The sequence below is a fragment of the Clarias gariepinus genome, chromosome 19, assembly GCF_024256425.1.
Source record: "Clarias gariepinus isolate MV-2021 ecotype Netherlands chromosome 19, CGAR_prim_01v2, whole genome shotgun sequence".
NCBI classification, from domain to species: domain Eukaryota; kingdom Metazoa; phylum Chordata; class Actinopteri; order Siluriformes; family Clariidae; genus Clarias; species Clarias gariepinus.
This window is the reverse complement of record NC_071118.1, coordinates 21,624,799-21,638,090: the sequence shown is the minus strand read 5'-3', so window position 1 is coordinate 21,638,090 and position 13,292 is coordinate 21,624,799. Positions and strand designations below refer to the sequence as shown.

At 38.4% G+C, this 13,292-nt stretch overlaps 1 protein-coding gene across 1 annotated transcript in view; it reads left to right on the top strand.

Annotated features, from left to right (window-relative positions):
* Nucleotides 1-540: 540 nt before the first annotated feature.
* unc5da (unc-5 netrin receptor Da) overlaps nucleotides 541-13,292 on the top strand; it is a 259,004-nt gene continuing 246,252 nt past the window's right edge. The window contains exon 1 of the mRNA XM_053479213.1: nucleotides 541-788. Within this exon, the coding sequence (XP_053335188.1) occupies nucleotides 704-788 (85 nt within the window). The 5' untranslated portion in view covers nucleotides 541-703. The remainder of the gene's footprint in view (nucleotides 789-13,292) is intronic.

Below are 13,292 nucleotides of genomic sequence, written 5' to 3'. Positions count from 1 at the left end.
GTGCAAAGCGACAGTGCTAATCATTACACCGTGCTGCCTCCTATTCTATTCTACTTTATTGTATTCTAAATATGAGTTTTTGTGCATTCATTAGCTAATTTAAAAGGAGTCGGCAACAGCGAGCTTGTTTTAGCCAGGTAACCACACCCCGTCACGCGCGCCTGTGTGTGTCTGTTAGATGGAGGAATTCAACTGTTTATTAAAACTCAAACAGCTCGTGACTGTGGAGCTCTCCAATGCACAAGCTGTTGCTCTCTATCTCTCTCTCTTTCTTTCTCTCTCTCTCTCTTTGGCGAAGTGCCCCTGCGCAGCCCGAATCGCAGCAATGAAACCTCGCTAGCTCTCCCAGCTGTTCGCGTCTCATCCTGAGTTACGGAGAGCTCTGGCACGCGCGGGCGGCTCCCTCTGCGCCTTAGAAATCTCCGTAGCTGAAGGACATCTCTCTCTCTCTCTCTCTCTCTCGTTCCCGGTGTGTGTGTGTGTGTGTGAGTGTGCGTCTCCTTGGCTCAATATATTTACTCTCTTGCGAAGCATCGCACTCCTGCACGCACTGGTCCCGGTGCGCTCCAGTGGATGACTCCGTTTTATTTCTTTTATATCATAAGGCGCCTCGCAGAGCGTGCACGCGCGGGCGACCCGTCACAGCGGTGCGCGCACACAGATGCAGGCGTCCGCGGGGACCGGAGGGGCGAGCTGAGCAGTGATGGCGCGCCCGTGGAGCGGATGCGGTCTGTGCTGGAGCCTCGTGGCAGCCTTCAGCGTGTTTCTGCCGCCCGTCGGGGCCAGAGGTGAGGGACAGGCAAAAACACACACGCGCACGCATAAACGCACGCGCGCACGCGTGTACATACATACTGTAGTCCTACAGATGTCCAGGAGCGCGCAAAGAGTTATTAGCGCGTAATGCGCACACCAAAAAAAGTTACTGCATCGTTTCAGAAGGTGTGTGTTTGCTACAGTGATCGATGTGTTTCGATGATATGCTTTATTTCCATAAGGGACATGTCCATTTCAGAATGCTCGAGTGTTTGTCCGTTAACTGGATTTCGCACATATAATGCATGTTTTTGGAACACGAGCTGAGAGTTGCAGTGTTGAATGAACAAGAGTTATTTAAGTGATGTATGTGTTTATTGAACTCTGAGATTTATTCGCTGCATTACAGTGGCTTGAGAGCCAAAATCATGCTGTGCAGCCAAATGCTGTGTATTAATTCTATTAAGTGAATCGGCAATGCTTGAAGGTGTGTATGTGTGTGTGTGTCCACACCCAGCATGTGCGAGTGTTTTACATCTTCCCTGAGGCAAAAAAAAAAATAAAAATTCACACTGGGTGTTATGCGATGCACACTGTGCAACAGGTTTTACAATTAATTCATGCTGTTAATCTCTGTGCCTTCTCTGTGTCTTTATATCTATAATATTCAAAGCACTGACCAGTGAAGTGAGGATGTTAGAGCATCTCCAAAAAGTCTCATGGAGTGCGCCCAGGATACAGGGTTCGGCACCTATGAAAAGTCCCTCTGGGTGCCAAAGACTTACTGATAAGACTCTTTTGGGGGTATCGAAGACATGTCCTGAGGGTGTGATCCCACAGAAGAGCTACTAAACAATTTGCCTAAAGAGTTAATGCTGGCTATGGCAGAAAGGTGCACAGTGCTGCATATGGAGCTGCGTACCTAAAGATGGGTCAGAGTGATATTCCTGACCACAGAAAGTGCCCGCAATGGGCATGTGAGCATCACAACTGGATCGTGGTGCAATGAAAGAAACTGAACTGGTCTGAAAATGCATGTGGTCTTTAGAATGTTGACAGTCGGGTGCTTACCTGGGGAAGAGATGGCACCAGGGTGCACTATGTAAAGAAGACAAGCTGGCAGATGCAGTGTACTGTAATGCTCTGGGCAATGTTTAGCTGGAAAACCTTGTGTCCTGGCATTCATTTGTATGTTACTCTGACACGTACCACCTACCTAAACATTGTTGCATAACCGAGTACACCCCTTGCTGGCAACGATATTGCCTAATGGCAGTGGTTTCTTTCAGCAGGATAATACTCCCTGCCACAGTGTAATAATTGTTTAGTAACAGTTTGAAGAACATGACAAACAGTTGAAGGTATTGATTTGCCCTCCAAATTCCCCACATTTCAATCCGAGTATCTGTGGGATGTGCTGGACAAACAAGTCTGCTCCATGGCATACTGATAACACTGCACATCTTCAGAGGTTATGTGCAGTCCATGCCTCGAGCAGTTCTGGCACAGCGCCCATTACAATATTAGTCAGGTGGTTTTAATGTTATGGCTGATCCAAAAAATAAAATATATATATATATATATATATATATATATATATAGCATCTAACGTCTAATAAATATAGCAGGCTTGTAGTGTTTGACACCAATGTTTATTTCTTTGGACCACTTTATATGTTAAGCAATTTAATTTGGACAAAAATCAGTAAGGCACGTCACTGAGGATGGAAAGCAGAGGTGTAACTAATCGTTAACCACTTTACCCTGGTTAAGGGTGCTGGATCCAGAGCCTGAGCTATGAACGCTGGGCATGTTGAACCATAACTCATGCTCATGATTGAACTACAGTAGGGACCCTGCACCTGTGAAGTGGCAGGAGATTTGCAGAAAATTCCCAACTATAAGTTTGTGACCATAAGATTAGTTTGTGAACTTTGTTAGAGTTTATGACTGCGTACAATTATAATAATTCAGGCCCAGAACCGGAAATGTAATGTAACCTCGTTTCAGACGTCTTTGACTCTTGCCAGGCCAAAAGTAGATGTGTGTGTATGTCTTGATGCTCTTACATTTATGCTCCCTGAGTTATACTTTCAATCACAGCCAACCTAGAGGATTATATTGAAATGTAAAGGATCCTACACAGTGTACAAACTGTACTTATGTGCCCTTAGTGCAGAAAATAAATGCCCCTACAGTCAGTTGGCGAGTTGGCAGTGTCTCTAATACATTTGCAAGATTACAAATATGGCAGAAGGAGCTTGTTACATAAATATGTTAACACATGTCATACTTCAACTATTGCAGTATGTGTTAACTCGGTTATATTTGATTGATACTTGTGTGAATATGTACATGTGGGTGTCGTACGTACAGTATATAGTTATGCACAGTGAAGACCAAACCAGACTGTACAGAAAATAAAATGTTATCAAATGTCAAAATGGTCCATATTTTCACAGTAAATTGTCTGTAGTTTTATAGTCCTATATAATGGACAAAGGAAATTCTGAATGTGGTGAAACAAAAAAACAAATAAACATGAAAAACGTTGTTTATATCAGTAACAGTGAGTTTTCACGGTCTTCATCCAAGAACCTGATGTTTTTTTTATAAAGTCTTTAGGATAAGTCATGTAAGTGCTTATCAAATCACACTTCTTCAACCAAGCAATTCTTATCCACTTAACCTTTTTAGTTGCTAGATTGTTATTTGAGTCATGTCTTGTACCATTTACCATGCTCTCCACTTCCCTGCAGTCAGTGTTTTGCTTGGCACACGTCTCCACAGTTTAGCGGCAGGTGATATATCTTTTGTCCATACTGTTTTATTGATTTTTTTTTATGTCATATGTAAACACAATTGGGCCTGCCGTTGTATAGAAATATTTAGAGTACGTTGTTGACAGTTAAAGAGTTTGTAGAAATAATTGATAGGGTAAAGATAAAAATAAGATGATCAGCTTTAATGTAATCAATTATATTATTTATTTTCTTTTGTCGTCAGCTCAATACACATCCTGTGTGGTATTTGATGAGTGAATAGATCAGATCAGGGTAGATCAGATACTGTGACAAAGTCTGGCACATAACTGCTTATAACTTCTTCATAACGCTTCAACTTTTAAGTAGATTTTAGGACATACCAGTGCACTCTCAGTTCGGGTATTTTACAGGCCCCACCTGAAACTGCTGTGCATATATTTGCTCTAACGATCCGTGTTTTACAGTATGTCATAGTGGTGCTTCAAATGACTTCTTTTTATTAGCATCACAGTATCTGAGCTGTGAGACAAACTGGTTTTAAACTTCAGCAGGAAAAATAAACATACATCGCTCGTCAATTCATCTTTAAAAGTTCAGTTTTCATAGTCTACTTGCCTTGTTTTAAGCAACACTGTTTCACAGTTCACGTTTGTGTTTTGTGAGGATTGTGGCAGCTTATAGATGTATTACGGTCGCTTCTGTGTCTGCTGCATACTCTACAGTTAACTAACGAGTGGCACACCCACCTCGAGGGAAAAAGCGCTTTATTTGTGTAAAAAAAATTACCGGATGCTGTGCTATAATCTGGCGATTTTTACTCAACATTTTAATTTCATTTATGGCGCAGGCACCAGGACATTGGCAGTGGATTCTTTGGGTGCTGTGCATTGTGCTGAACATCGTTGCTCGTTCGAATTGGGATCTGGGGAGTTTGGAGGCCAGGTCTGTGACCCTGGGCTCCTTGCCCGCTGGGCCTTGTGCATGGCAGGCTGTGGTGCACTGGGTGTTATTGTGCCTTTATATCTTGCCAGCATAGATATTTTATTTTTTTTGGTCGATTTTTACTACATTTGCTTTTCTGTGGAATTGGATCTGACAGGCTGGCCTTTGGACCTAAAAGGAATGGGTGAGCCTTTGGTGCCCATGATCCTGTCACCAGTTTACTTGTATATAATTAATAATGAGTGTCAATGTGTTAATGTTGTTTGGTGCTGATGTTATGGCTGATCAGTGTGCACAGTTGTAGAAGGTCCAGGAAACGTGTTTGTTAATACTTAACTTACGAGAATGTACCTTTTCTCTCACCTGAAGTTAATACGAAAACAAAACTAAAGAAAGCATCTGTGTTCATGTAAAGTGTCTTCTTTACAAATCTCTGTGAATAAGCTGCCACTACAGCAGTGTTAACACTTTAGGAAGACCATATTACTAAAACATCCCGGTCTCACAGAAAGCCTTATCAACACTAAACCTGTTTGTGAGAAGTGTGCGCCATACAGGTCCCTGTAAATGAGTTGTCACTATTGAAATGTTAATGTAGTAGAGTACAAAGACCATATTACTATAACATCCTGCTTTTACATAAAAAAACCCTGCATATGCAACTTATTTGCAGCACCTTGTATACAGTGAATATCAACATGCTGGCACCAGCACAAGAAAAATGATTTATGACATATTGATCTTACTCAAATAGCATAGTGATAGAGACGGGCGTGAATAAATGAATTTTTGAAATGTTGGTATGCAACATATGCGCGGGCCAGATCATTGAAATTTAACATACAGTATAGGCAGTTCTGCAGATAAGTTGTAGGCAAACATTTCTTTTTCCTCATTTCTCTTTCTTTTTTTCGTTCTGTGAGACCGGGTTGAATATAAATGCTGCAGCTGGAACTGCTATGAGAGCTGCTGCTATAGAAAATTAATTAACATTCAACAGTATTATGGTATTAAAAAGGAGTCTTACACATAATCCACACACAGTCTGATTCGACAGAGCGAAAGACTTAACCACATTAGAAAACGTGAGGAAAACATAGGACTGGGTTTCTGATCTGGATGTGTGAGACACTCAGCAACTCAGTTCTGCTATCAGTTGTGTTCAGGGGTGACAAGTAATAGAGTTAAAACACTCTGTTACTGTACTAAATAAAGATTTGCCTTGTACCTGTACAGAATAAGAGTGTTTCCCTTATATGATACTTTTTACCTCTACTCATTACATAGTGTGATGAAAAAACTGGGCTTTTACTTCTTATATCTGACCAACAGATCCCACCCACTTGGTCTCTGGCTTTGTATACTTCTGCAGAGGCTTTCAAACAGAGGCACTTGACAAGTTAAGATAAGAAATTATTTAGCCAATTAGCTAACGTACTGAGCATACTAGCTTTATGTATGCTCAGTACGTCTTTACTAGACCTGCACATTTATATCATTAACAGCAACTGATATTAAATTATTGTTCATCAGTAACTCAATCAGATAAAAATCCAGAAAAATCGGTTTCTTTGTCAAGTACTTGTACTTTTGTACTTAATGTACATACTGTATTAGAGAACATACCTAATACTTTGAAAGAACGAATGTGGAGTGGTACTTCTACTTGTACTTCTACTTGTACTAAATGTTTAGGTAAGTACTTATACGTTCGGTGGCAAGGTAGCTTAGTGGTTAGCATAGTCGCCTTGCACCTCCAGGGTCCGGGTTCGATTATTGCCTTGCGATCTGTGTGCCGACCAAATTGCCCATAGTGTGTGATGCATAGTCTGAATGTTGACTGGTGGTCCTACGACGGTCATAAAAATGAGAATAAACACAATGGTCACCATTGGCCCTCACTGTCCCTAGTTGGACTACAGAGGTTCCTGGATAAATGGACTTGAGTATTGAGCTTTTGTATTTCTGTCACCTCTGGTTATGCTAAAAGTGTTGTGAAAATATAGTTAAATTGATTGCGTAGTCCATAACTGCTCAGAGTATAAAGTGAGCGCCCTGCATAGCAAAGATGCTGCTTTCCAATAATGAATTGAAAAAAAATGAGCACCGTTGGAGCTACCTGCTTGGTATTAGTTGGCTCACAAACCGTTTTATATATAAATAAAACAAATGGAACAGAAACGTGTATTTTGAGATGTTAGAACTTACAACATGTGTGGAACAGGTGTTGATCTTAGTTATTAGTCACTAATGATGAAGCAGTGTTTGTCAGTCTAAAGTTTGTTAAGATAAAATCTATTGATTGGGTGGATCAATGAAAAAAAAATATCAACAGAATAAGTTTCTTTGTGACATTGAAAAGATATCAAATTAGTGCAATGGTCTAAGGTATGTTGATAATAAGAGAAATTTGGATGCGGATTCACACATCATGAGTTTAGGTGAATGTTTTTATATGCATCATTTCATAGGCAAGAACTGAACATCAGTTAGATTAGTAATTAATGATGGTGGCACAGCAGCTTAGCAGTTAGCACTGTAACCTTGCAGTTAGGGGTACGATTTCCGACTTGGGTCTGTATGCATGAAGTTTGCATGTTCTCCCTGTGCTTGGTGGGTTTTCCCCGGGTACTCCGGTCTCCACCCAGAGGTCAAAGACATGCAGGTGAGGCCAACTGGCATTCCTAAACTGCTCGTTAGGTGTGAATGACAATCGGTGTTAGGCTGGCAACTCGACCCCTTAAGTAACTGCCACAGAAAAGGACAGATATACCTCTGGGGTGAGGAGTATCAATTGTCTGATGAGCCTGATGGCATGTGGATGGACCAAAATACCAACGAAAAAAAGAGATGGTGGGGGAATTCAGTTACATATCACAATTCATTTGTTTCCTGTATTGCCACTCTGACTCTAGAGTCTTTTTGTTTTGTTTTTTTTACATAAAACTATTCCTGTACAGATTCCTGTGTGGTAAAAAAAATTGTAAGGTTTGATTAAAATTGGAACAAAAAAATGGTTAATTAATTAATAATTTAACCATTAAGAGAATAGAGCAATCAAATCATTAAAATACAGACTGAAACATTTTATTGAGACAAATGTGGAAAAACTAGGATGGCTTAAAAAACCATCCTATATCCATGTTGTCAAACTTTAAACAATCAGTCAGTGAGTAAATGATACTGTAGTCAGTAGGGATGGGAGTCAGGGATTTTATATTTTAATGATAATAGGGTGCGGTTCAATTTTTTTATTTCAATTTCTTTAAGTACCATGATTTATAAATACTCAAATATTAAATACAGTTTTTTAAAAATAGATTTTGTTATGATTTTAAAATAACAAGCGCAGCATTTAAACAATACAAACTAACTTCAAATACAAGACTTCAACATTCAACTGAGCAGCATGTATCTCTGTCATCCGCTATAATTATAATTTATAACCAAACTGAGCAAATAATGCACTTCTATCATATGGGATGAAAATGTGTAAATAGTTTACCTGTAGGATTATAAAGAAGCAGCGATGTTTTACCTCCTCCAAAGTTCAAAAAACGCAACATTGAGCGTGTGGCGGTGAGCACACGGCTGCGTGCGGCTTCTAAGGCGGTCATGTGGGGCTTCTAACGCACGCAATTGTTAACTAATTAGCGCTCACATCGTTTTGAGACTTGTGTAAGCATGTGTAATGAGTGGGTTTGAGATTACTTCGCTCCCAGATTACTTCGAGTTTGGAGAAAAAGGCAAATCGGAGGCTTTTAATGCATAATGTAACATCATAAAAATTTGTTCCCGTCTCGCCATATTCTGTTCACAATCTCGCATCCTTTAAATAATCGTTTATATCTGAGGCTGATCAGACGATCACCGGTCATGACCAATCAAACTGAAAACCAGCCAATTCTGGTCAATGGCCAAAAAAAAGATTTTGGAGTCATTGTGGTGACACAAAAGAATTGCAATTTGTAATAAAATTCTTTCTAAGAGTTAAACAGAGTTGAGTTCCCTTTTTGAGGAGGCTCAGGCCCTTTAATGTCTGCAATGTCTTGTCCTTTAATGTATTGTGTGTTGCACATGTTCTCACACTTTGCTATGGCAGGTGTTGTCTTTATGCCATGGTATTTAGGGGCAGCAGTGTAGAGGCAGCTGGTTCCAACAGACCAAACAAGCTGTTTAATCTGAACAGTGATTCAGTTCTGGTGGTTGAACTGGAGACTCTGGTGGGTGTGTCTGAAGGGAGAATGTTGCAGAAACTTCTCTGCATCATGGACAATCCCTCTCACCCTCTGCCTGCCTTCTTTGTTGAACATTTGAGGATACACAAAAGACTTTTTTTGCCCTGGTTGTTCTTATTTTGTCTTATCTAATGTTATTTTGTCTTTATTCTTTTTTAATAATACAAAATCTGAAATTATAATTTAGTTTATATTTTCACAAATTATACAGATTTTTATTTTGAAGTCTTATCCAGGTTGATGACAGTCTAAGGTGTAAATTATAAGGTCCATTTATAGGGACTTGAAAGATTTAAATGCTGGAAAATCTGTCTGCAGATATAAAGGCATGGTGACATGTTTCCATCTGCTTTGTGCACAGGAGACTGAAATTCCTGCTTAGCACAGATTTGAACAAAATCCTTGTATCTCTTGTGTAGTAACCATAGAAATGGCAACGTTACAGACAGCACCTACAAATATAATAATAATAATAATAATACAATTATATATAAATACTCTATTATTATTATTATTATTATTATTATTATTATTATCTAAAAATAGTAATAAAGACATTAGATTAACAGTTCATCTCCCTGCCCTTTGAAGACTCTCGCCTGTCCATAATTTGTTAAATTGCAAGGTTGGATGATGATACATTTATATGTATCAGAAAGTGCGACCTAAATAAGTTTTGTATAGTGCACTGGTCCACTAGATAGCATTTACTGGAGTTGACTGCAAGTAAATGAGCTGAAATAAAGCCGGAAATGGGGTTTTACACATGGTCTACTACAAATATGAATCCCATTTATCATTTATATATATATATATATATATATATATATATATATATATATATATATATCGTTATTTATTATTAAAAAACTACCCAAAACAGTCACCTCAAAATGATAATATATTCTGCGTAAAATAAAATATCTGAGCTAAAACCTTTTATTGTGTTTTATTCTGATTTGCTTCATTTATCACAATGTCTGTAGACAGGGATTAGTCTTTAAAGAAAGAAACAGAGTAACATAGTATAAAGTAGACTGCCTAGCCAAAAAGTCACCACTTCAGAAGAGGCATATTTTTGGGGTGCATAAAGCAAAGAAAACAACCAAGGAGATTTAATATGATTTAAGAACCATTCAAACACATTATGAAAACTTGGGAGGATAGAGCTGAACCGTCAACCTTATGAAAAAAGTGTGGTTGGAAAAAACTCAGATCTCCTAAACACTTGGTAAAGTTGCATGGTAAAAAAAAAAAAACAGAAAAAAAAACAGTAAAAGCCAGAGCTATATTTAATAGTGAAATTAATTTCTGTTCCATACGCACACAATGTGATGAACTTTTTCAGGATTAAGACTAAACTGTGTGGCCATAAGGAAACCACTTGTTAGTGAGACTAATAAAAAAAAAACTTTAATTTCCATGGGGGCATAAAGATTGGTCATGTTAAAGGTCTGATAAGTTCATGTAAAGTCTGATAAGTTCAGATTGACTTCTTGATTCAGATTCATTTCTTTTGATTGTGTAAAGCTGCTTTGCGACAATGGCAATTAATAAAAGCGCTATACAAATAAAATTGAATTGAATTAAATTAGAGGCAGTGTTATGATCTGGGGTGGCAATAAAATGAAGTCAGCTGATAACCTGAATGTATCGAATGACCAGGTTATCACATCTGTGGTCCTTGGCATATTTAAGGACTCAAATTGTGAAAGAGTGATTCTGGAAGTATGATGAATCTTTTTTACACATGAACTGGCCACCACATTGCGTGCTGTAATCAAAGCTGGATGTGACTGAATGAAATCTTAGAGTGTGCAACTTCTTTTGGCCAGGAAGAGTAGTTAACTATACATTCAAAATATTATGTTTTTTATTTCTATTATCATTATTATTATACTTTAAGATAAACAATTTAATTCCATTGGCTTGTATTATAGAGCAGGTTTTCTTTTAATAAATTAATAAAATGTGTTTACATCATCTTGTGATCTGCTTATCCTAATGAATATTCCATAAAATGCTTGAAAGAATGTAAATAACAAAATAATCAGTAATCAGCTAGCGTTTTATTTAGACTTTATTATAAATGTCTCTGCAGTGAACATTTTCAGCAATGTTTATTTACAACTCTAGCCAGTTACTGTTTGATTGGACTTAAATGTATGTCCAGGATTTTACAAAGAACTCTTTGTTCTTTCCGTGAGAGTTGAAAAGCAGAACACTTCACTAACACACACACATACACGTACAGGAACAATTTAATTCCCATAGAGAGGGAGACCTCTTCAAAATATTAATCTCGATAGAAAAAGAGCTTTGATTTCCCGCACTAAACAGAAACCCTGACCTTTCGACATCCACTTAACTTTAACTGATCCCTTATGAGCCATTTGCAAGTCAATTAGCAAATTAGCCCTAAGGACGTGACCCCTCTTACGTTCTTCAGACTATGGAAATCAGATAGAGCTGGTCTAAAATTCATAATTGAAGAGTAAAATTCATTTACAACATCAAGAGGAATGCTACGGGACACACATACTGTACATGAGTCATGAGAAAGGTTTCCATAGGCAGGAATCAATACTTTATGAACCATAAAGCTGTTAAACTATTGGTCCCATTCCTGTCCCGTTGACAGTATTTAAGCATCATTTTCATTGTAGCGTGTTAAAATACATTTTGCGCATATCGGTTTATTGCAAGTGATGTTTTATTGATCGGCTCTTAAGGTGAGCATGTCTGCGTGTGAATCAGATTTCTATTTGCATTGCAAAAAGGGAGAATGAGGTTTGTGTGTGTGTGTGTGTGTGTGTGGGGGGGGGGTTGGGGGGGGCGTGCATGCATGCACAAGTACTCTACACTTATTTGTAGGGGTGTAACAGTATACAGATTCGAATTTGTACCGTTTGCTTCGGTGCGAGTTGTGATCTGAGTGATACAGTCGAGCTTTAAACACTGCTGAGATATTCTCTCTATTAATTAAAGCAGTTAATACAACTGGCACTACGATCCCGAGGAATCTTTAATTATACCTTTTTGTGCAGATTTTAAAAGTCAGATAAACAGGTTTATTTAAAATATCATTCAGTGTTCTGACTACAGTGCATTTGTCAGACGAAGTGCAAAACTGAGAAAGTTTAACAACTGTCTGGGTAAAACCAGCATCAAAACAAAAACATTAGGTGCGTTGGTGATCATTTCAGCCACCATCTGGAACTGTGCAATAGGCACATACTAAACATTTTTTCAGCCTTTCAGTGTGTTTACTCTTCTCCACCTTTATAATGTAATGATATACAATCCCACAATCGAGTGCCACCCAGAAGAAATTGGTTGCATTTCATTCCTGGTTGCTATCAAGGTTTATTCCTTCCCGTCTTCTCAGGGAGTTTTTTTTTTTTTTTTCTTCTTTCCACTGTCACCTCTGGTTTGCATATTAACAATCGAAATCTACAACTTCAGTAATGCAGATTCACCCTTGTGCATGATTATAAATGGTGTAAATTCTATATAAATGGCCATGTGTGGTCACGGAACATTTCATGACATTTAGGGACATTCAGAAATCTCTATTAAGGCCAAAGCTAAGACAGCTGAGAAAGACAAAACAATGACTACACACCAAAAGAGTGTGTCTCAACCATGACTTGTTCCAATTATGACATGTTCCAAGCGCAGCACTTAATCTTTCAGTAGTGCCAGCCTAGCCACTGCAGCATTTTGAGTGCTATAGTGCCAGACTTACTCCTTTCCATTGTATTAGGTGGCATTTTGCCCTAATTGAATGTTCCTTATTTTTACCAATATTGTGTGTGAAATAAATTAGTTGACGGTGTAATCTCTATATACTGTACATAAATATGCAGTATCTCGTCACCAACACAATGTAAAGCCAACCATTTGATCCTCCATATAAGGAAATATACAGTACTCACATGCTCTTATATACAGTAGCAAAGATGCTTATCTGAACTAAATTGATTTTCATGAATGCCACATTTTTTTTCCCCCTTTGGCTGCTCTCATTTGGCATAGCCAGAGTAGATAATCAGATTCTCACATTTAGTTTTTGGCACAGGTTTCATGTTGGATGCCCTTTCTAAGGGTTCCCATCAACCCCAGTGGCTTCGTGTGGGACTTTGGCTGGGATGCAAACCTAGTCCTTTCATATGGCAGACGAGAGACACCAAAGGCATTTCTTGTAACTTGTACATGCTACGTGAGGTAATTAATATAGAAAAATGAATATACAGTTTCTCAAATGAGACATGCCATATGGTAAAAAAATAATAATCAAATAGTCTCTTGCGCTGCTACACTTACCTATTTTTAACAAGGTGCTAGTTTATCCATACAGATTGACCAGTTTATAAAGATGGCATGATGCCACCTTTTCTTTTTTATACCAATACTCATAAAAATAATATTGATCTGATATCAACAGCCGAAAGATTGAAGATTTCATTCAGTCAACTTTAGCTTTGATTACAGCACACAATTTGGTGGCCAGTTCATGTGTGAAACAGATTCCTCATGCTCCCAGAATCACTCTTTCACAACTTGAGTCCTGGAATATGCCTGTGCCTTT